The 20496-nt window shown below is 46.4% G+C and overlaps 1 protein-coding gene across 11 annotated transcripts in view; it reads right to left on the minus strand.

Moving 5' to 3' along the window:
- Window positions 1-20496, minus strand: part of LOC134346638 (discoidin domain-containing receptor 2-like) — a 146443-nt gene that overhangs the window by 37225 nt on the left and 88722 nt on the right. For all 11 annotated transcript variants that reach the window (XM_063048106.1, XM_063048117.1, XM_063048112.1 and 8 more), the window contains exons 2-6: window positions 18820-18951; window positions 7155-7257; window positions 4974-5202; window positions 2552-2699; window positions 1534-1639 (exon numbers count right to left, since the gene is read on the minus strand). In XM_063048106.1, coding sequence (XP_062904176.1) covers window positions 1534-1639; window positions 2552-2699; window positions 4974-5202; window positions 7155-7257; window positions 18820-18895 — 662 coding nt within the window. In that variant the 5' untranslated portion in view covers window positions 18896-18951. The remainder of the gene's footprint in view (window positions 1-1533; window positions 1640-2551; window positions 2700-4973; window positions 5203-7154; window positions 7258-18819; window positions 18952-20496) is intronic.

Consider the following 20496-nt stretch of genomic DNA (forward strand, 5'->3'; position numbering starts at 1 on the left):
CCTGCTCCGCCATTCAATAAGATCATGGCTGATCTGGCCATGGCCTCACCTCCACCTACTTGCCGCCCGCCCCCACCCCCCCCACCATGACCCTTAGTTACCCTACTATGCAAAAATCTACCCAATATTGTCTTAAATATATTTACTGAGGTAGCCTTCACTGCTTCAGTGGGCAGATAATTCCACAGATTCACCACTCTCTGGGAAAAGCAGTTCCTCCTCATCGCCACCCTAAATTTAATCCCCTGAACCTTGAGGCTATATTCCCTAGTTCTTGTCTCACCTACCAGTGAAAACAACCTTTCTGCCTCTATCTTATTTATCCCTTTCATAATTTCATATGTTTCAATAAGATCTCCTCTCATCCTTCTGAATTCCAGTGAGTACAGTCCCAGGCGACTCAATCTCTCCTCATAGTCTAACCCCCCCTCTGGAATCAGTCTGGTGAACTTCCTCTGCACTGTCTCCAAAGGCAGTACATCCTTCCTCAAAATAAGGAGACCAGAACTTCACACAGTACTCCAGGTACGGCCTCACCAGTACCCTGTACAGTTGCAGCATAACCTCCCTGCTCTTAAATTCAATCCCTCTAGCAATGAAGGCCAACATTCAATTTGCCTTCTTGATAGCCTGATGGATCTGCAAACCAACCTTTTGTGATTCATGTACAGGCACTCTCAAGTCCCTCTGCACAGCAGCATGCTGCAATGTTTTACCATTTAAATAATAATCTGCTCTTTCATTTTTCCTTCCAAAGTATATGACCTCGCATTTACCGACATTGTACTCTATCCTTGCCCACTCAATTAACCAATCTATATCTGTCTGCAGACTCCCCGTATCTTCTGCACAATTTGCTTTTCCACTCAATTTAGTATCATCAGCAATCTTAAGATACTTAAGTCCCCTCCTCCAGATTGTCAATGTATATTGTGAACATTTGCAGGCCCAGCACCGACCCCTGCGGTACACCGTTCACCACTGATTGCCAACCAGAGTAACGCTCGTGTTTCCCAACTCTCTGCTTTCTGTTAGTTAACCAATCCTCTATCCATGCTAATACATCACTCCCAACTCTATGCCTCCTTATCATATGGAAAAGTCTGTTATGTGGAATGTGTGTAGGTCTCATTTACACACCTGCACATGTATGGTGCGTGTGTACACACGTAGCCATCGCTTGCACTTTGTTTACAGGGGCTCGCTTAGCCAGACGAGCTTCTGAGTCCATTACCAACCACATGCTTGTTTTGGTCCGTTCCTGCTGGTATGCGTCTCAGAGCAATGCACAGGCCTGTGACACGTCTGTTCAGGTGTGCGTTTGTTTGCATCTGTACTTGAATTCACAGGTGTCTGCGTACGCATGTGCGCCTGCGTCTGCATATCCCTGCGTGCCTGTGTATCGGAGATCTCTGATAACCTGTCAGCCTTGAGACTTTAGACAGACTCGCAGATTTTCCATGCAGAAAGGGAGGTGACTGTCGGCATTTCCCGATGGAACCCCATTCCCACAGTCCTGACCCCTATCCCTACCTTCCGATCCGGCTGCCATCGTACGTGGAGTCATTGAGGTTGACTGGGAGCAGCCCTGACACATTCATCACCTGGCCCATAGGGACCTTGTACGACTTCAGGCCATCTGTGGGGAGAGGGGAGGGGGAGGGGGAAATAGTTAGTGCAGGCTGGTTTATAAGGGCTATGTTAGGGTTCTGGTTTTGTACGAGTTACAGTAAGGGTGTTCGGGTTCTGATTTAATAAGGGTTACGGTAGAAGTGTTAGGATTCCTGTTTTATAAGGGTTACAGTAGAAGTGTTAGGATTCCTGTTTTATAAGGGTTACGGTAGAAGTGTTAGGATTCCTGTTTTATAAGGGTTATGGTAGAAGTGTTAGGATTTCTGTTTTATAAGGGTTACGGTAGAAGTGTTAGGGTTCCTGGTTTATAAGGGTTATGGTAGAAGTGTTAGGGTTCCTGTTTTATAAGGGTTATGGTAGAAGTGTTAGGATCGCAAACAACAGGAATTCTGCAGATGCTGGAAATTCAAGCAACACACAAAGTTGCTGATGCGAGTTACAGTAAGGGTGTTAGGGTTCTGATTTAATAAGGGTTACGGTAGGAGTGTTAGGATTTGTTTTATAAGGGTTACGGTAGGAGTGTTAGGATTTCTGTTTTATAAGGGTTATGGGGGGGTGTATGGTTCTGGTTTTATAAGGATTATGGGGATGTAGGATTCTGGTTTTAACAGTTACAGATGTGTGTACGGTTTTGGTTTTGTAAGGGTTATGGGGTATAGGGTTCTGGTTTTAGAAGAGTTACGGGCAGGTGCATGTTCTGGTTTTATAAGGGTTAACAGGGGGTGTAGGGTTTTGATTTTATAAGGGTTATGGGGTATAGAGTTTTGGTTTTAGAATGGTTATGGTTGGAATGTAGGAGTCCTGATTTTATAAAGGTGTTTGTAGTGCCGTTGATGTCTTTTTTTCAGAGATACCGTTGGGGTGTCGGTGTTTTGGTGACGATGTTGGGCCTTGTGTCTGAAAAGCTGCTCATGCTCACCTTCCCAGGGGCAGCCATAGAGCTCCACCCTCATGCACACACTCATCACGCGGTCCGCCATTGGGTAAAAACGCACATAGCGGGCGATGATCGGAGGCCCCAGGTCCTTCAGGATCACATCGTAGGGGTTTGAGTTGCCCGTGATCACCTGGATGCAGGGGGTCAAAACCAGGAGGTTAATCTGTCGCCAATCCGACGATTTGTCCAAGCTACTGACAGCGGAGATATTACCACAGCGAGGGTCAAGGCTGGAAGGGACTGGAAGCCCCTCTCTGGGCTGTGTGACCACTTACAGTGGGCTTCTGGATACTTGAGGCTTCGATAACATACAGATAATTCAGTAACTTAGCTATGTGCTACATATATTAATGAGAGTGTCGGGGAAACGATTGGTATGTTTGCAGATGACAACTGAATTGGTGGCTTGGCAGACAGTTCAGATGGTTGCCTCAGGTGAGGATCGAATCAGGTGAGGACAGTGTAGAAATGCTACACTCTGGAGAAGTTCACAGAATCATGAAGGGCACAGGCTTTTTCCCAGGGCTAGTGTGTCCAAAACTAGGGAGCACAGGTTTAAGGTGAGAGGGAAAGCCAAGTGCGGCATTAACATTCATTTCAAGAGGACAAGAATATAGAAGCAAGGATGTAATGATGAGGCTTTATATTAAAAAAATTGGTGAGACTGCTTGGAGTATTGAGAGCAGTTTTGGGCCCCATACTAAGAAAGGACATGCTGGTACTGGAGAGGGTCCGGAAGTGGTTTATGAGAATGATCCTGGGAATGAAAGGGTTAACGTATGAGGAGTGTTTGATGGTTCTGGGCCTGTACTCGCTGGAGATGAGAAGAATGACAGGCGATCTTACTGAAAACTACCTAATATTGAAAGGCTTAAATAGAGTGGATGTGGATAGGAGGTTTCCAGTAGTGGGAACTTTTAGATCAGAGGGTACAATCTCAGAACAGAAACGAAGAGGAATTTCTTTAGCCGGAGGGTGGCGAATCTTCGATGGCCGTGGAGTCCAAGTCATTGGGTGCACTTAAAGCAGAGGTTGACAGGTTCTTGATTGGTCAGGGCATCAAAGATTATCGGGAGAAGGGAGGAGAATTGAGTTAGGAGGGTTAATAAATCATCTATGATGGATTGAATGGTGGAACAGACTGATTGGCTAAATGGCCTAATTCTGCTCCAATGTCTTATGGCCTTATGACCATACCCCTTCTCTCTCTCCCTCCCATTTCCCTCTGACTCCACCCTGTCTGCATCACCAAAGACTTCCCTCCTTCGATTTCCACCCACCACACTTCAAAGGATCATTTATTATCGAAGTATACAATTCTGTGATGTCTGCATACAACACTCCTTTGCTTGACATCTTCGTGATAGATCATGAAACCATATTTTTCATTTCTTTTATGTCTTTTACTTTTGTTTCTCGTCTTGGATGTGCTGGAGCCTGTGGTTTGCTGTTTGGAAATCGCTCGGGTGATCCAGCGCTCTGCAGACTCCAGGAGGCCATGGCAATGTGCGCGAACCTCATGGCAAGCAGGTGGCGGGACGGAGTGCAAATCGATGTTAAGACACCATTTCGCCGATTAAAGTGATGAAGGAGATTGAAACATCAATGTGATTACGGAAGGTGAGCACCAGCTGCCTGCTTTTTGATCTCTGGGTATCGCTCTGCTTCTGGAGAGGGAAGAGCCTGGACAATGTTACCCAGGTTTTCCTAGAGATGCTGCCTGGCCTGCTGCGTTCACCAGCAACTTTGATGTGTTTTCTGCATTTTGGATATGGGTTTGGACTATTAACTTTTTCCCCCTGGTGTTATAGTTTTTTTTATATTCTGCGTTTTTCACCCAATCTTTTTTTTGGTGCGGGCAAGGGGGATTTGGGGTCTATGTGCCTGTTCTGATTTTGTTCATTTTTTTTGTTCGGGGAGGGGGGATTTGGGGGTCGATGTGCCTCTTCCGGTGTTTTTCATTTCTTTGACTGCGGAGGGGGTATTTAGGGGTTGATAATCATGCTGTCGTTCTCTCTTTTTTTGGTTTCATGGCTACCTGGCGAAGAATTTCAGAGTTGCATACTTTGAAAATAAATGAACCACACTTTCTCTCCCACCTCTTATCAGATTCAGATTTGTTGATCACATGTACATTGAAACATATAGTGAAATGCGTGATTTGTGTGTGTTAACAACTAACACAAGTCAGGGATGTGCTGATGGCGGTCTGCAAGTGTCGCCACACATTCTAGCGCCATAATATCCAACACAACACAGAACAATGAACAACACAAGCAGCAATTAATACAAAACATGCCTAGATGGAATGCTGCAGCAGACTCAATGGGCCAAATAGCCTAATTCTGCTCCTATGTGTTAAGGTCTTATCACCAGGGAAAAAGGATCCCAGGAGACGGGTTACCTCGATGCCACTCCGGTCTCTCCAGGTCTTCCAGTCCTTGCCGTTCCGACTGTATTGAAGGCTGTAAAGGCGGGCGTACTCGTTGCCGTGTCCATTGGAGTGGCGGCCCTGTGTGCCCACCAGCGTGATGAAGTACAATCGCCGCAGGTCCACCTGCAGGAACTCGCTGGGCTTTTGCGACACCGATTTGGCTGGGCACCAGGCTCCATCGCCATTCTCCGTCCCCAACCTATGGGAGGGAGTGGAGACGCGAATGTAAATGGGTAAGCACACAAGAGATTCTGCAGATGCTGGAAATCTGGAGCAATGCTCACAAAATGCTGCAGGAACTCAGCAGGTCAGGCAGCTTTTAGGGAGGGGAATCAACAGTCGGCGTTTCAGGCTGAGATCCTTCATCAGAACTGGAAAGGGAGGGGGCAGAAGCCAGAGGGGGATGAAGTGAGAAGCTGGGAGGGGATGGTGGAAGAGTAGAAGAAAAAGGAATCTGATAGGAAAGGAGAGTGGACCATAGAAGAAAGGGAAACAGGGTGGGAACATCTCTGAGGATCTATCCTGGGCCCAACATACTGATGCAGTTACAACAAAGGGATGACAGCAGCTACATTTCATTAGGAGTGTGAGATTTGGTACGTCACCAAAGACAATCACAAATTTCTACAGATGTACCGTGGAGAGCATTCTAACTGGCTGCATCACTGTCTGGCATGGGGGGCAGGGTGGAGTGGGGAGGTTAGACACCACACAGGATTGAAATAAGCTGTAGGAAGTTGTAAACTCAGTCAGTTCCATCATGGACACCAGCCTCCCCAGCATACAGTACATCTCCAAGGAGCAATGTCTCAAAAAGGGCATCCACCATTAAGGATTCCCATCACCCAGGACAGGCCCTCTTCTCATAGCTACCCTCAAGGAGGAGATATAGGAGCCTGAAGGCACACACTCAATCGTTCAGGAATAGCTTCTTCCCCTCTGCCATCACATTTATAAATGGACATTGATCACTACCTCACTACAGTTTTTTTCTCTTTGCAGCACTTAATTAACTTTTTATATGATATATATATAACTTACTGTAATTTACAGTGTTTGTTATTACATATTGCTGTGTACTGCTGCTGTATAACAACAAATTTCACAACATATGCCAGTGATATTAAACCTAATTCTGATTCTGAACCAGAGGGAAGTGATGGAAAGATGAGAAAAAGGGGTGAATGGGTAACCAGATGGGGAATGGAAAAAGAGTAAAGGAAGGGGAGTGGGAGAAATTAATGGAAGTTGAAATTGATGTATATACCATCAGCGTAAGGTTATCCAAGCAGAATATGAGGCGTCGCTTCACTAAAATGTGTTTTGCCTCATCAAGTTAGTAAAGGAGGCCAAGGGCCAACAATGTCAGAATGGTATGGGAAATCAGATTCTGTCCAGCTCTGTCCTGGTCAGCCTCCAGGAGATCCTGCCTTTTGCAGCGGACAGACAGATCACTGTACAAATCACTACATCAGTCTATCACTGTCATAAACATCAAGGAAAGGAAAAACCCGTGTACATGCCTTCCATACAGATCATTTCATCATATCAATGCATTGAGGTCAAACAGAAGATAAGAGTTCAATTTGTTGCCAGGATTTGAGTTATCGGGAAAGATTGAACAGGTCAGAACTTTATTCCCTGGAGCGTAGAATGAGGGGAGATTTTTGATAGAGGTGCACAAAATTTTGCGGGGTATAGATGGAGTGAATCTATGCAGGACCTTCCCGCTCAGGTTGGGTGAGACTAGAACTAGAGGTGATAGGTTTAGGATAAAAGGTGAACCTGAGGGGGAACTTCTTCACCCAGAAAGTGGTGAGAGTGCAGAACAAGCTGCCAGCAGAAGAGGTGGACGTGGGTCCAATTATAAAATTGAAGAGAACTTTGGATTGGTACATGGATGAGAGAGGTATCGAGGGCTATGGTCTGGGCACGTGCAAGTGGAATTAGGCAGAAAGCCAGGCTAGAATGGACTAGACAGACTGAAGGGACTGTTACTGTGTTATAGTGCTCGATGACCGCTGATAGAAAGCCGAGATGTATTTCGATGGAACGCTTTCTATACAACATCTACATAAGTTGGTGAGTGTCACTGGGGTAATGCTGAATTTCATTAGTCTTGGGAGGGGATAGAGAGGGAGGTGGATTTACCTGCCGTGTTTCGCTGCAGTGGACTCTGACCACATGCTGGACGCCACGATGTCTTCATCCCTGATGATTGAATCCTGCATACCCAGCGCAAAGCGGCACTGCTCTGTGGAGAGAGGCAAAGGGGAATAGGTTTAGGTGAGGAGTAGAGTTAGACAGTCACAGGAGCGAGGGTGGGGTGCGAGGTGGCTTTCAGGGTCAGACAACTAGGGGGTGGGTGGGGGAGGTTGAGCATCCGATTATCCTGGGGGTGGGGTGGGGAACAGCAGGGTCAGACAGCCCCAGGAAGGGAGGATTAGGCCCAGTATGAGAGGGAGGGTGTTGAGCAGGGTTAGACAGCCCGAGGAGGGTGGATGAGAGAGGAAAGATTGGGGGAAACCTGAAAGGAGAGAGGGAGAGGAGTGAAGGAAAAAGGCATGTAGAGGAGGGGTGTGGAGAGTGGGGAGAGGATGGAAGGGTGAAGGTAAGAACAAGTAGAGGGAAAAGAGCAGAGAGGCAGGTTTGTGGAGAGGGGTGATGAGTGGGTGGAGGGAGAGGTTAGGTGCTAGGGGAGTGACAGAGCACGAGGACAGATGACTGAGCAAAGAGCTTTACTTGTCATGTACATCAAAACATACAGTGAAATGCATCATTTCCATCACGTAGAACCAGTGAGGATTGTTCTGGGGGCAGACCACAAGTGTTGCCACACTTCACGCCCACTACTCACTAACTCTAACCTGTACATTTTTGGAATGTGGGGCGAGACCACAGCACCCTGAAGAAACCATGTGGTCCCAGGGAGAAGGTACAAACTGCTTACAGACAGCAGTGGGAATCGAACCTCAAGCAGTGATTGCCCTAACCACTACACTACCGTGCCGCCCTGTAGATCAGAGTCCATGGAGGGGAGGCTGGTTTCTGTGATGCCCACAACTCTCTGCAGTATGGGAAATACAGCAATCATCTTGTGCACGGCAAGCTCCCACTGACAACGCTCAGTGTGGGTGGGGGGGGGGAATCTATTGCAGGGACACAGCCCAAGGGACAATTGCCAACTCTACAAACAAGAGCGCACAGATTCTGCAGTGGTAGGACAGCCCCTCCCACCGTCTGGCATTCCTTTGGGCTGACACCATTGTATCCTCATGACACTGCCATCTCCTGCCTTGGAGTCTGCTGACTGAAACGGGATGATCCCAGGGCAACGTAAACTGGAACAGGCCAGCAGCTCAGCTGCTGGATGCACCCAGAGCAGGCAAGTGGAACACTGCAGGGCCGCAGATGTTCCTTTGGGGTGGCTGGTTCAGGTGCACTGTCATTTTGGACAGTGGCTCAGATCGCTGCCCCATGAGGTTTACTCAGCTCTGCGCTGAACTATACTAAATATGGTACTCTCGGTTCAGAATGCTATTTGCTCGTGTTTTTTTTCTCTCTGCACATTGGGTGTTCAAGTCTTTTTTTTTAAATACGTGTTTTTTTGGGGGATTTCCTTGTACCGTACCTGGCTTTAAGGAGATAAATCTCAAGGTTGTGTAATCTATAATAATTTGATAATAAATGTACTTAGAACTTTTGAAAGTTAGAAGAAAAGAAATCATTCCTTTACTCGGGTATGAGGAGTGAAAAATTAACAACTGGAGAGAGGTTTCAGTGGCCACTAGATGGCAGTGGACATCCAGGGTTACTACAGCAACCTCTCCTCAGTGAAAATTCACACTTCCTGAGATAAAGCACAGAACCAGGCCCTTCAGCCCATCTGGTCCATGCCAACCAAGCTGCCTCTGCTAAACTAATCTCATTTGCCAGTGTTTAGTCCATAACCTTTCTAGATCATTTTTCTGTCCAACAGTCTTTTAAAAGGATGGTTATTGACTTCAGGAGAACTCGCACCACTCACACCCCTCTTATGGTCCAGGGTCTTTGCAACATGCGAGCAGTTTTAAACTCCTAGGAGTGCACATCTCGCACAATCCGTCATGGTCCCAGAACACATTCCACGCAATCAGGAAAGTTCACCAATGCCTCTACTTTGTGAGGAGGCTGAGGAGAGCTGGATGAGGCACATCTATACTCATGTCATTCTACAGATGCGCAGTAGACAGCATCCTAACATGCTGCATGCATCACTGCCTGGTACTGAGACTGCAGTGTGGAGGTCAGGAAGGCTCACGAGTGTAAACCAGCCCACCCACCATCAAGTACGGAAATACAGAATTGTGCTGGAAAAAGGCCAGTAACATCATGAAGGATCCCACCCACCCTGCTCATGGACTGTTTGTCCCACTTCCATCAGGGAGGAGGCTACGTAGCATCCATGCCAGGACCAACAGACTCAAAAACAGTAGTCATGTATATAAAACTATCTTATGTATTTATATTCATTGAGGTTTTTTTTATTATTGTGTTCATCATCTTATTGTGTTGCTTTTTTGTGCTCCATTGGATCCAGAGAAACAATTATTTTGTTCTTGCTCACACTCAAAAATAAAATTTTGAATCAAGTTCCACATGGTAGGTTGCTCTGTTAGGTTAGATTGCACAGAATTCAGGGAGACTGGCTGACTGGACGCGTAGTTGGGCTGATGGCCGAGGGCAGAAGGTGATATGGAAAACCTGTTTGTCAGACTTCAAACCCCTGACAAGTTGTGTGCCTCAGTGGTCAGTGCTGTTGTTTGTCATCTATATCAGTGATTTGGATAAGAAGGTACAAACCATGGTTAGTAAGTTTGAAAATTACACTAAAATAGGTCTTAGAGAGTGAAGGTTATCAGGAATGACAAGGAAATGTTGATCATTTGGATAAATGGGTCAAGGGTCAGCAGTCACTCCACATGGAAGGACCGAGTTTGAGCTGTCGCTCTCCTCGACGCTAATGGAGGATGTTTTTGAAATTTGAAGATGTGTGATTACTGGTGTGGATTGTAGTTTACTGTACATAGGTCTCCTTCAGTTTTCCCATTTTCTTTCTTGATGCTGATTGATGGGTGGGTGATAAGTCACACTTTTGGGTGAGGAAGGGGTTGGGGGACTTGATGCAATTGTTTTTTTTTGTTTGGCATGGAGGGGCTTGGGGGTTAGCTGCGGTGTCTGAGTGGGCAATCTGTTAGTTTTTATGCGAGGGAGGGGTTGGGGGGTTTGGGGTTTGCAAGTTTAGGTTCTTTTTCATGTGGTGGGGGAGGATGGTGGTATCTTTTCTTTCAATGAACTCCATGCATTTCCTGTATTTCTATGTGGGCGGGGGCATTTCAGTTAGCGCGCTGCCGAGCACCTGTGCGGCCAATGAGCTCCACCTTCCTGCCTTTTCCCCATGACTCTTCACTTCCCTGTTCTGTAAAGATCTTACTGTGTCAAATATATTCAGTGAAGTCACCTCACTGCTTCCCTGGGCACAGAATGACACAGATTCACTACTTTTCCACTCTAGGAAAAGCAGTTTCTCATCATCTTCATCCTAAATCTACTCCCCCTAATCTTGAGGCTATGTCCCATAGCTCACCAGTGGAAACAACTGTCCTGCCTCTATCTACCCTTTCATTATTTTGTATCTTTCAATCAAATCCCCACTCATTCGTCAGAATTCCAGCGAGCACAGTCCCAAGCAACTCAAATCTCTATTCAGAGGTTAACCTCCTCATTTCTAGAATTAACCTGGTGAACCTCCTTTGCACCACCTCCAATGCCAGTTCATTGGCCTCAAGTAAGGACGCTGGAGCTACATCCACGACTCCAGGTGTAGCCTCACCTGTACCCTGCAGATGTTGATTTAAAGCTGATATCAGGAGAGTCAAGAGTGGCCCTGGGATACAAGGTCAGCCACAGTCTCTCTGAACATTGGAGTAGACAGGAGGAGCTCTTTAAGCTTGAGGACTGATTCTGATGCCCAGGCTGGGATTTGAACACTTTGCACAGACCCTCAGATTGGATGAGACTAGAACTAGAGGTCATAGGCCAGGGTGAAAGGCGAAATATGTAAGGAGAAGCTGAGCAGGAACATCTTCACTCTGAGAGTGGTGTGAGTGTGGAACGAGCTGCCAGCAGAATTGACGGCTACAAGTTCAACTTTGGCATTTAAGAGAAGCTAGGATCGGTATATAGCTGAAGTCAGACATCCCACCTCTCCCGGAAGTTCCGGGAGTCTCCCGCATGTGAATAGTGGGAGACTATTCATATGCATCATTCCTGATGCCTGCAAATTATATACAATATCACCGAAATCAATTTTTTTTTGAGAGCGAGCGAGCAAAAGCAAGACAGAGCGCGAGAGCACGCGCGAGCGAGAGAGCGCGAGAAAGCAAGCGAGAGAGTGCGCGAGTGACCACGAGAGAGCGCGCGCCATGGCAGAGTGTTCCAAAAAAATATATAAAACGTACGTCACCCCAAACTACACTAAAGTGTATCCCTGCCTAATAGGGATCAAAAATAATGACAGTGTTGCTCGCTGCACTGTTTGCAACAGTGACTTTTCTATAGCCCATGGTGGGTTAAGACTGTAAAGGACATGTTGAGGTAAGATTAACAGGTGTCATTCGTTCATTAGCATAGCTAACGTTATTTAAACTAGCTGACTAGCTGCTAAGGAGCTACTCTATTGCAGACATCCCACCTCTCCCGGAAGTTCCAGGAGTCTCCCGTAAATTGATGGTGCTACCTCCCTGAAATTAGTTTTTGCAGGGTGGGATATCTGGAAAGTGAATTAGAGAGATATAGCCCGGGTGCAGGTAGACAGGACTAGGCAGATAGGGTTGGCATGGACCAGATGGGCTGAAAGGCCTGCTCCTGCACTGCAATGCTTTACTTCTCTAAAGGAAAACTCTAGCAATCTGCTGTGCGATTGCTCAGAAATCCTAATGGCTGACCATTCAAACCCATGGAAGCAGTCCCTCGAAAACCACTGGGACCACTGGGAGCACGGTGCACCCTTCTGTCCTCCACGCCCCTCAACACTCCGCTGATTCTGCCGTCCTCTGTGCTCCTTTGAAACTCAGCTGATCACTGGCTGGGAGGAATAATTACCTTACTGCTCTGTGTAACTTCTGACAAAAAGTGAATTCGAGGAGTCTTAATTGTAATAACATCAAATGGTCCAGAGCATCCTGAATGTGTCAGATTTAGAGAGTTTAATAACTGAATGTATAATGTACTGTCTACGTTATGAGGGAAATCAAGTCAACAGTTTCAGCAATCCCCGATTGTTGGTTCTTCAACCACCAGCAGGAGTCACTTCACCAACTCAGCAGTCAAGTATGACAGGTCATCCCCAAAGGAGCCGGCACACTCACGAGAAGTCAAGAGGTCCGTAAATATCAGCAGCGAGGGGGGGCAGAAAAGAGGGACAGAGAACGAACGAGAACAATAACTGAAGGGACATGAGTCAGTCTTGTTATCAGCTGCCCAAGAGACTGACAGACTGTCTGAAAGCTTAGAGGAATTGGGGGGGAGAGGGGGAGAGGGGGAGAGGGGGAGAGGGGGAGAGGGGGAGAGGGGGAGAGGGGGAGAGGGGGAGAGGGGGAGAGGGGGAGAGGGGGAGAGGGGGAGAGGGGGAGAGGGGGAGAGGGGGAGAGGGGGAGAGGGGGAGAGGGGGAGAGGGGGAGAGGGGGAGAGGGGGAGAGAACAGTGAACAAAAGAGACACACAGCAAGCTTTTACTGGTAATTAACAATACAATCTGCTCCAGGGACATTTTCCAGGAATTCCTAGCTCCATGTGGCCTGGCACAGTCCATAGCAGCCGTTAATGAGTAACTCGCAGTCTCGCCGCCCATTGTTCCTGGAGATTTCAGCAGAACCCCCAGGGAGGGGCATGGTGTCTGATCAGTGCAGCTGCGCCCAGGGGCAAGATGGGCACTGACACTCACCCATCACTGGAGCAGGTGGCATTCTCAGACACAATTCCCCTTCTCCAACAAGGTCACAAAGTCAGACAGGAAGGAAACAGGGCCTGCAGCCCACAGAGCCTGTGCTGTCCATCAGTTTGTCATTTAAACCATCTACTAACCTTATACAAGTCCCGGTGAAGGCTCCAACTGCTTCACAGCTGGGGAAGGGTGCGAGGTCCCACTGGCAACAGGAGGACGGAAAACAACCAGGAGCTTTTCCAGAGGATCTGGTCAACCTCAAATCGGAAGAGGGAGCTGATTGTTTCTCCAATACCAATATGAAGAGGACAAGGAGGAGGAGGAGGGAAGTGTAAAGGTGGAGATGGAAGCAGGGAATTGTTTCCACTCTCTGGCTAAAGAAACTCCTTTTCATCTCTATTTAAAGGACATCCTCTTCTGTGTCCATGACCTCTGGTACTAGACCCTCTCACTACAGGAAACATTATCTCCACAGCCACTCTGTCTCGGCCATTCAATATTCGACAGTTTCAATGATATCCCACACTCCCATTCTTCTCAACAGCACCAAGTACAGGCCCAGAGCCAAACCCTCATCAGATAACCCATCAATTCCCAGGATCAGACTGGTAAACCTCCTCTGGGCCCTCTCCACTGCCCGCATATCCTTTCTTAGATAAGGAACACAAAACTGCTCACTATACTCCAAGTGCTCAGACCAAAGCCTTATAAAGCCTAAGCATTATACTTATTTATTTAGAAATAATGTGCAACAGACCATTCCAGTGCAACGAGCCACATCGCCCAGTCACCCGCCTATTTAACACGAGCCTAATCACAGGACAATTTACAATGACCAAATTACCCACAGACCGCTCTGTCTTTGCACTGCAAGAGGGGTGTGGGGGTGAGGAGCAGGTGAGGTGAGGGGGGGGCAGAAGGCAAAGAGGGGACGGGCAGCGAGGCGGGAGGGGGGCCGGGGGGAACGGGAAAGAAAAGTGAGTGCATAGGTGAAAAAGTGGTGGGAAGTAGAAAATAGAGCACTTTGGTGGTGCAAACAGAATAGAGTCAGTGGGAGGTGCAACAGAGGGATGTGGGTGGTTTTGAAAGCCCACAGCCCTCTGCAAACACAGCTCCACACCGACCAGCAGCAACTCAGCACTGAGAAAGTTAACAGTCAAACAACACAGCTGCAGGAGTTGTAGGATCTGTGGTCCGTGCACTTCTCCCGCAACCCCCCCCCCCCAGTCACTGTTTACCCACACACAGGCAGCCATCAGACAGCTGAACACAGCTGCGACTGTGTCTGTCTGTTGGATAGTCCTGGGAACAGCAGCCACAGTGACTGCTGAGAGCAAAGGGTGTGAAATCTCACACAGTAGTACGGGATGGGAAGAACGCTTCGGGGGGCAGCAATGAGCCGGGGCAGGAGACAGGACTATTTCCCTTTACTGGAGATTCCAAAGGAAAGCAGCCTCCAGCATCAACCATGGCAATACCAGGAGGAATGTTACACATCTCAATCCAAGCATCACACATTCTTCAAGGGATGTCAGACTCCCACTTAATCTTGACTGTCAAGGTCACCTTGAGCAGACTAGAGAGGGCGTGCTGATTCTTGAAAGTTCCCTGGCAGGCAGTTTGCTGGCCATAAACTTAAGTTCTGCCAATGCTGGAAACCAGAGCAGCACACACAAAATGCTGGAAGAATTCAACAGGTCAGACGGCATTCGTAGACGGGAATAAACAATCAATGTTTTGGACTGAGACTCAGCATCAGGACTGGAAAGGAAGGGGGAAAGAAGGCAGAAGATGGGGGATGGGAAAGAGTACAAGCTGCAGGGGTTAGGTGAGACTAGGTGCATGGGAAGTGAAGCTGCCTGGACTCTGATTTTGTATTTTATATTTCTGCTTTGCTTCTTTTTGTTGCCATTTGTACAACTTATTTTTTTGTGTGGAGGGGTTGACGTTTTTCTTTAAGCAGGTTTGTGGTTTTCTTTGTTTCATGTCTACGGATACTGCATACATTCTTTGATAAGAAATGCACCTGGAATCTTTTGAAGGCATGCGGATGAATTAAGAAACTGGCAGGTGACAAGTGAAGAGGGAAAAGGCTGAAGGAGGAGGATTTTAGGAGGAGAGGACAGTGGGCCATAGAAGAAAGGGGAGGAGAAGAGAAACTAGAAGGAGGTGATGGGCAGGTGAGGTGAAGAGAAGAGGTAAGAGGATAACCAGAATAAGAGAGGAATAGGGAGGGTGAAAATGAAAATGACCAGAAGTTTTAGAGGGGGAAGAGATTAAAAAAATAAAATTAAATATGGATGTTACCCAAACAAAATATGAAGTGTTGCTCCTCCTGATCTCATCATGCAAGTACAGGAAGCCACAAACAGAAACGTCAGAATAGAAATAGGAAGTTGAACTGAAATGGGGGACCACTGAAAGATTCTGCCTTTTGCAGCAGACAGAGCTAAAGTGCTCCACAAAGCGGTCCCACAATCTTGTGCCCCCACCTGATAGCCTGGCGGGGTCTCACCACCACAGTGAGACTCTCCCCTTTGTTGACATTCCTGGAGGAGGCAGCAGCTATACTTCATTAGGAGTTTGAGGAAATTTTGGTCTTGTACATAGAACACACAATAGTACAGCACAGTACAGGCCTTTCAGCCCACAATGTTGTGCCAACCCTCAAACCCTGCCTCCCATATAACCCCCCACCTTAAATTCCTCCATATACCTGTCTAGTAGTCTCTTAAACTTCACTAGTGTATCTGCCTCCACCACTGACTCAGGCAGTGCATTCCACGCACCAACCACTCTCTGAGTAAAAAACCTTCCTCTAATATCCCCCTTGAACTTCCCACCCCTTACCTTAAAGCCATGTCCTCTTGTATTGAGCAGTGGTGCCCTGGGGAAGAGGCGCTGGCTATCCACTCGATTTATTCCTCTTATTATCTTGTACACCTCTATCATGTCTCCTCTCATCCTCCTTCTCTCCAAAGAGTAAAGCCCTAGCGCTCTAGCAAATTTCTACAGATCTGTGGGGAAGACATTTTGAATGGTTGAATCAATGTTTAGTATGGAGACCCCAATGCACAGGATCCATGTGTGGGGCAAGTTTTGTTTTTTTTAAATTAATAGAGTGGTAGGTGCCTGAATTGTGCTGCCAGGGGTGGTGGCAGAAGCAGGTACCACAGAAATTTTTAAGTGGCTCGTAGATTGGCACATGAATGCAGAGAATGGAGGGATACGGACCACGTGCAAGCAGAGGGGATTGGTTGTCGTTAGGTTTGTTGTGTGTTTAATATTTGAGTTATACATTAATTTTATAAAGCATTCTTGTTCACTTAACCAATTCATTACAGGTTACACGTACAAGTATATGAATGACATACATCATCATGCTACCATGTGATACATGCACCTCTTGCTTGAAGTAAAGAACAGACTTAAAACTTGCATCTCTCAGCTCTCGTTTTCCTTTGAATTAGTTTAATGTTTTGGGGTTACGAGACATTAGTAATCAGCTCAGTACCATATCGTGGGCTAAATGGCCTGTTTTTTTTTTTGCTTTTCCATGTCTCAAAGTGACTTCCATCATCCTCAGTGCTGTCATTAGGCAGGAGGTACAGAAGCCCGAAGACCCACACCTCAAGGTTCAACCTTAAACACTCTTAACACTGTCTCAGACTACACCGTCCCTCAACCCATACTGTCATTAAATTTATTTTTGTTCATTTTGTATAACTTATGACAAAATGTTTGTCATGTCCTGTGCTGCAGCAAGTTAATTTTCATGTCACTTGTACCTTGGGTACATGCACCTGTGACAATAAACTTGAACTTGGTCCCCACTTACTCCCATCTTGAGGGGGGAGTTAAGAGCAAGTCACATTGAAGACATCAAGAGTCTGGCCAAAGTGGACAACTGCAAGATCTGCTTGCTGCTTCACAGCTCCTGAATTGACTTGGGTTCAATACTCAACTCCGGCACTGTCTGCGTAGAGTCTGCATGCTGTCCACGTGACCTCATGCACCCCCCCCCCCCACCACAAGCGCTCTGCTTCCCTTTGGGTCAGTAGGTTAATTACAAGTGGCACAGTAGTGTAGTGGTTAGCACACTTGCTTTACTGTTAATTGCTCATTACTATTGAAGTTAATGTAAATATCTTTGCAGGAAGGCCATTATTGTTTCTTGCAGGTTTATGAGGATGTTTGTTTTTTTTCTTTAAAGGGGGTAGATGTGTCATATGTGTGTGCATAAAGAACTTCAGTTGTGAGCACTTCACACAGAACTGGAAGTGACGTTGGTGGAGCTCGTTTTGGGCTGAAGCAATTTATTGTAAATTAAAATGTGTTAGTTTTTACCCAAGCTATTTGTCTTTATTAAGAACAAAACATAATAATCAGGGCTCGATTCCGGCCACTGTCTGTAAAGAGCTTGTACATTCTCCCTGTGACCAAGTGGGTTTCCTCTGGATGCTCCACATTCCAAACAATGTTAAGGTTAGCGAGTTGTGGGCATGAGCTATGTTGGTGCTGGAAACATGGTGACACATGGACAGAGTTGGTTGTTGATGCAGAACAATGCATTTCACTGTATGCCTCAACGTACACCTGACAAATAAAGCTAATCCTTAACCTTTATCTTTGAAAGCTAATCTTACAGCAAATGTAAATTTGCCCCTTAGTAAATCTGGTAGGAGGACAATCAAAGGGGAATTGAAGGACAAGCTGGATCAAGAATAAACTTCAGGAAAAGAGAGGAGACAGACGAGTTTTTTCCACTTGGAGCCAACGTCGATCTGATGAGCTGGAAAGGCTCCTTTGGAGTTGCAATATATTATTTGTTCCAAAAATTACTCTGCAATTAGTTCCCTTTAGTCAAGGACATTTGCAGAAAAGATTTTCGAGGATGTTGCCCGGACTCAAGGGACGAGCTAATGTTGACAGAAACATGCTTAGTTTTGGTCACCCCACTATAGGAAAGATGCCATTAAGGTGGAAAGAGCACAGAGGAGATTTACCGGAACGTTGCTAGGATTTGATGGCCAGAGGCATGGAGAGAAGTTGAGACTTCGTTCATTGAGCGTCCGAGACTGAGGGGTGATCATATGAGATGTGTATTCAAAACAAACAGGGGCATTGATAAGATAAGTGCACAGACCCTTTCACAGGGCTTGGGAATGAAGAACCAGAGGGCACAAGTTTAAAGTGAGAGGGAAGAAATTTAACAGAAACACAAAGGGACAACTTTTTCACCTAGGGACTGGTCTATCTGAGGAATGGCCTGCCAGAGGAAGTGGTTGAGGCTGGTCCATTTACAATATTTAAAAAACACTTGGATAGAAAGGGTACAGGGATTATGGGTCAAATGCAGGCAAAAGAGATAGTCTCGATGGGAATCTTTGTTAGAAGTAACCATTTGGCCTCAAGGACCTGTTCTAAGCCATATGAAATCGGCTTACCAAAGTAGACCCCACTTACCCTGTGATTGTGCATAGACATTCGGGTTACAGGGTGTGAGGTACCTCTGGCAAGTGCTATGCAGAAGGACTAACGTATGAATTAGGATAAGGAGCAGGCCACTTGGCCCCTTCAATTCTGCTCCACCATTCAATAATCAGTCTGATTGCTAACAGAATCCTACACTCCTACCTATCCCTCCCATAACATATTATCGCCCCCCCCAACCCTTTGTTTTAACACTCAACATTTACATAATGTGAGTTATCTTTGTTTTTCCTGACAGAGTGGCTAATTTTACATTTTCTCACAAGAATGTGGGATCTTGCAATACATCAGAGAGTACAAGTGGGAGAAGGTGAAGGAAGAGATTGTGGTGGAGACTTACCAAGATTCATCTCTGCCGCTGACTGCTCACTGAGTAGCCCCAGCAGCAGAACGAGGAGAACGACAGCAGTCCCCATGATCTCCCAGCGCTGCTGACTGTCAATTTTCTCAGGGGCTCCTCATTTCTTCATCTCTGTAGCAGAAACAAACAAGATAAGACAGCTGTAGCTCACAGTATTACCTCACATATTTTCTACATTTCCTTATGACACAGGAAGGACATTTTGGCTAGCTCACAGAGACACCACATTCCCAAATTAAAGTTTAGACACATTAGATTCTGAAGATGCTGGAAATCTTGAGCAACAGACAAAACGCTGGAGGAACTCGGCAGGTTAGGTAGCATCCATGGAGGAAAATAAACAGTGGATACTTTGACCCTAGTTCTTTCATTAGACCCAATGAAGGGTCTTGGCATAAATTGTTGACTGTTTATTTCCCTCCATAGATTCTGCCTGACCTGCTGAGTTCCTCCAGCATTTTGTGTGTGCTGCTCACAGTAATTTTTCCTGCAAGGAGAGCACAGCAATGTACTGGGTAGAGCTGGTGCCTTACAGCTTCAGGGACCCAGGATAAACCCTTCGTTCCGCAGACGAACAGTGGAAAGTATGCTAACTGATTGCATTATGGCCTGGTATGGGAACACCAATACAAAGGAATGCAGTTATGTGAAGCCAGTGACAGCAAGGGTACAGCTCACACCACCATCAACATTTACAAGAGGGGATGTCTCAGGTTGGCAACATCCATCATCAGGAACCCCCAACATCCAGGTCGAGTCTCTGCTCAACGCGGCCGTCACGCAAAGGTACAGGAAGGAGTCTGAAGGTTCAACAATAGCGCTTTCCCTACTGACATCAGATTCTTGAATCGACCTGAACAATCCTTGTCATGGGTTTGAAGTCTGACAAACAGGTTTTCCATATCACCTTCTGCCCTCAACCATCAGCCCAACTGTGCATCCAGTCAGCCAGTCTCCCTGAATTCTATGCAAGCTAACCTAACAGAGCAACCTACCCTGTGGAACCTGATTCAATTTTTTTTTAAAAAGTGTGAAGGAGAACAAAATAATTGTTACTCCGGATCCAATGGAGCACAAAAACGCAAAACAATAAATTAAAAAACACAATAATAAAAAAAAACTTAATGGATATAAATATAGTTTCTCTACATGACTACTGTTTTTGACCTGGTGGTCCTGGTGTGGATGCTATGTAGCCTCCTCCCTGATGGGAGTGGGACAAATGTAATCCAAAGTATTGTTAGGATTCCACTTGTCACTGACGGCCAACCAGAAAATGCCCCTTTATTCCCAGTCCTTGCCTCCAGCCAGTTTTCTATCCACGCTAGCAACTTTCCTGTAATACCATGGGCTGTTAACTTGTTAAGCAGCCTCATGTGTGGCACCTTGTCTAAGGCCTTCTGAAAATCCAAGTTAACAATATCCACCATTCCCCTGTCTATCCTGCTTATTTTCTCAAAAGGATTCCACAGATTTTTCAGGCAAAATTTCCCCTCAAGGAAACCATGCTGATATTGGCCTACTTTATCAAGTACCTCCAAGTAGCCCAAAATGTCGTCCTTAATAATGGACTCCAACATCTTCCCAGCCACCGAAGTCAGGGTAACTGTTCTATAATTTTCTTTCTTTTGCCTCCCTCGCTTCTTAGAGTGGAGT

This window comes from Mobula hypostoma, chromosome 5 (assembly GCF_963921235.1).
Source record: "Mobula hypostoma chromosome 5, sMobHyp1.1, whole genome shotgun sequence".
NCBI classification, from domain to species: Eukaryota; Metazoa; Chordata; class Chondrichthyes; order Myliobatiformes; family Myliobatidae; genus Mobula; species Mobula hypostoma.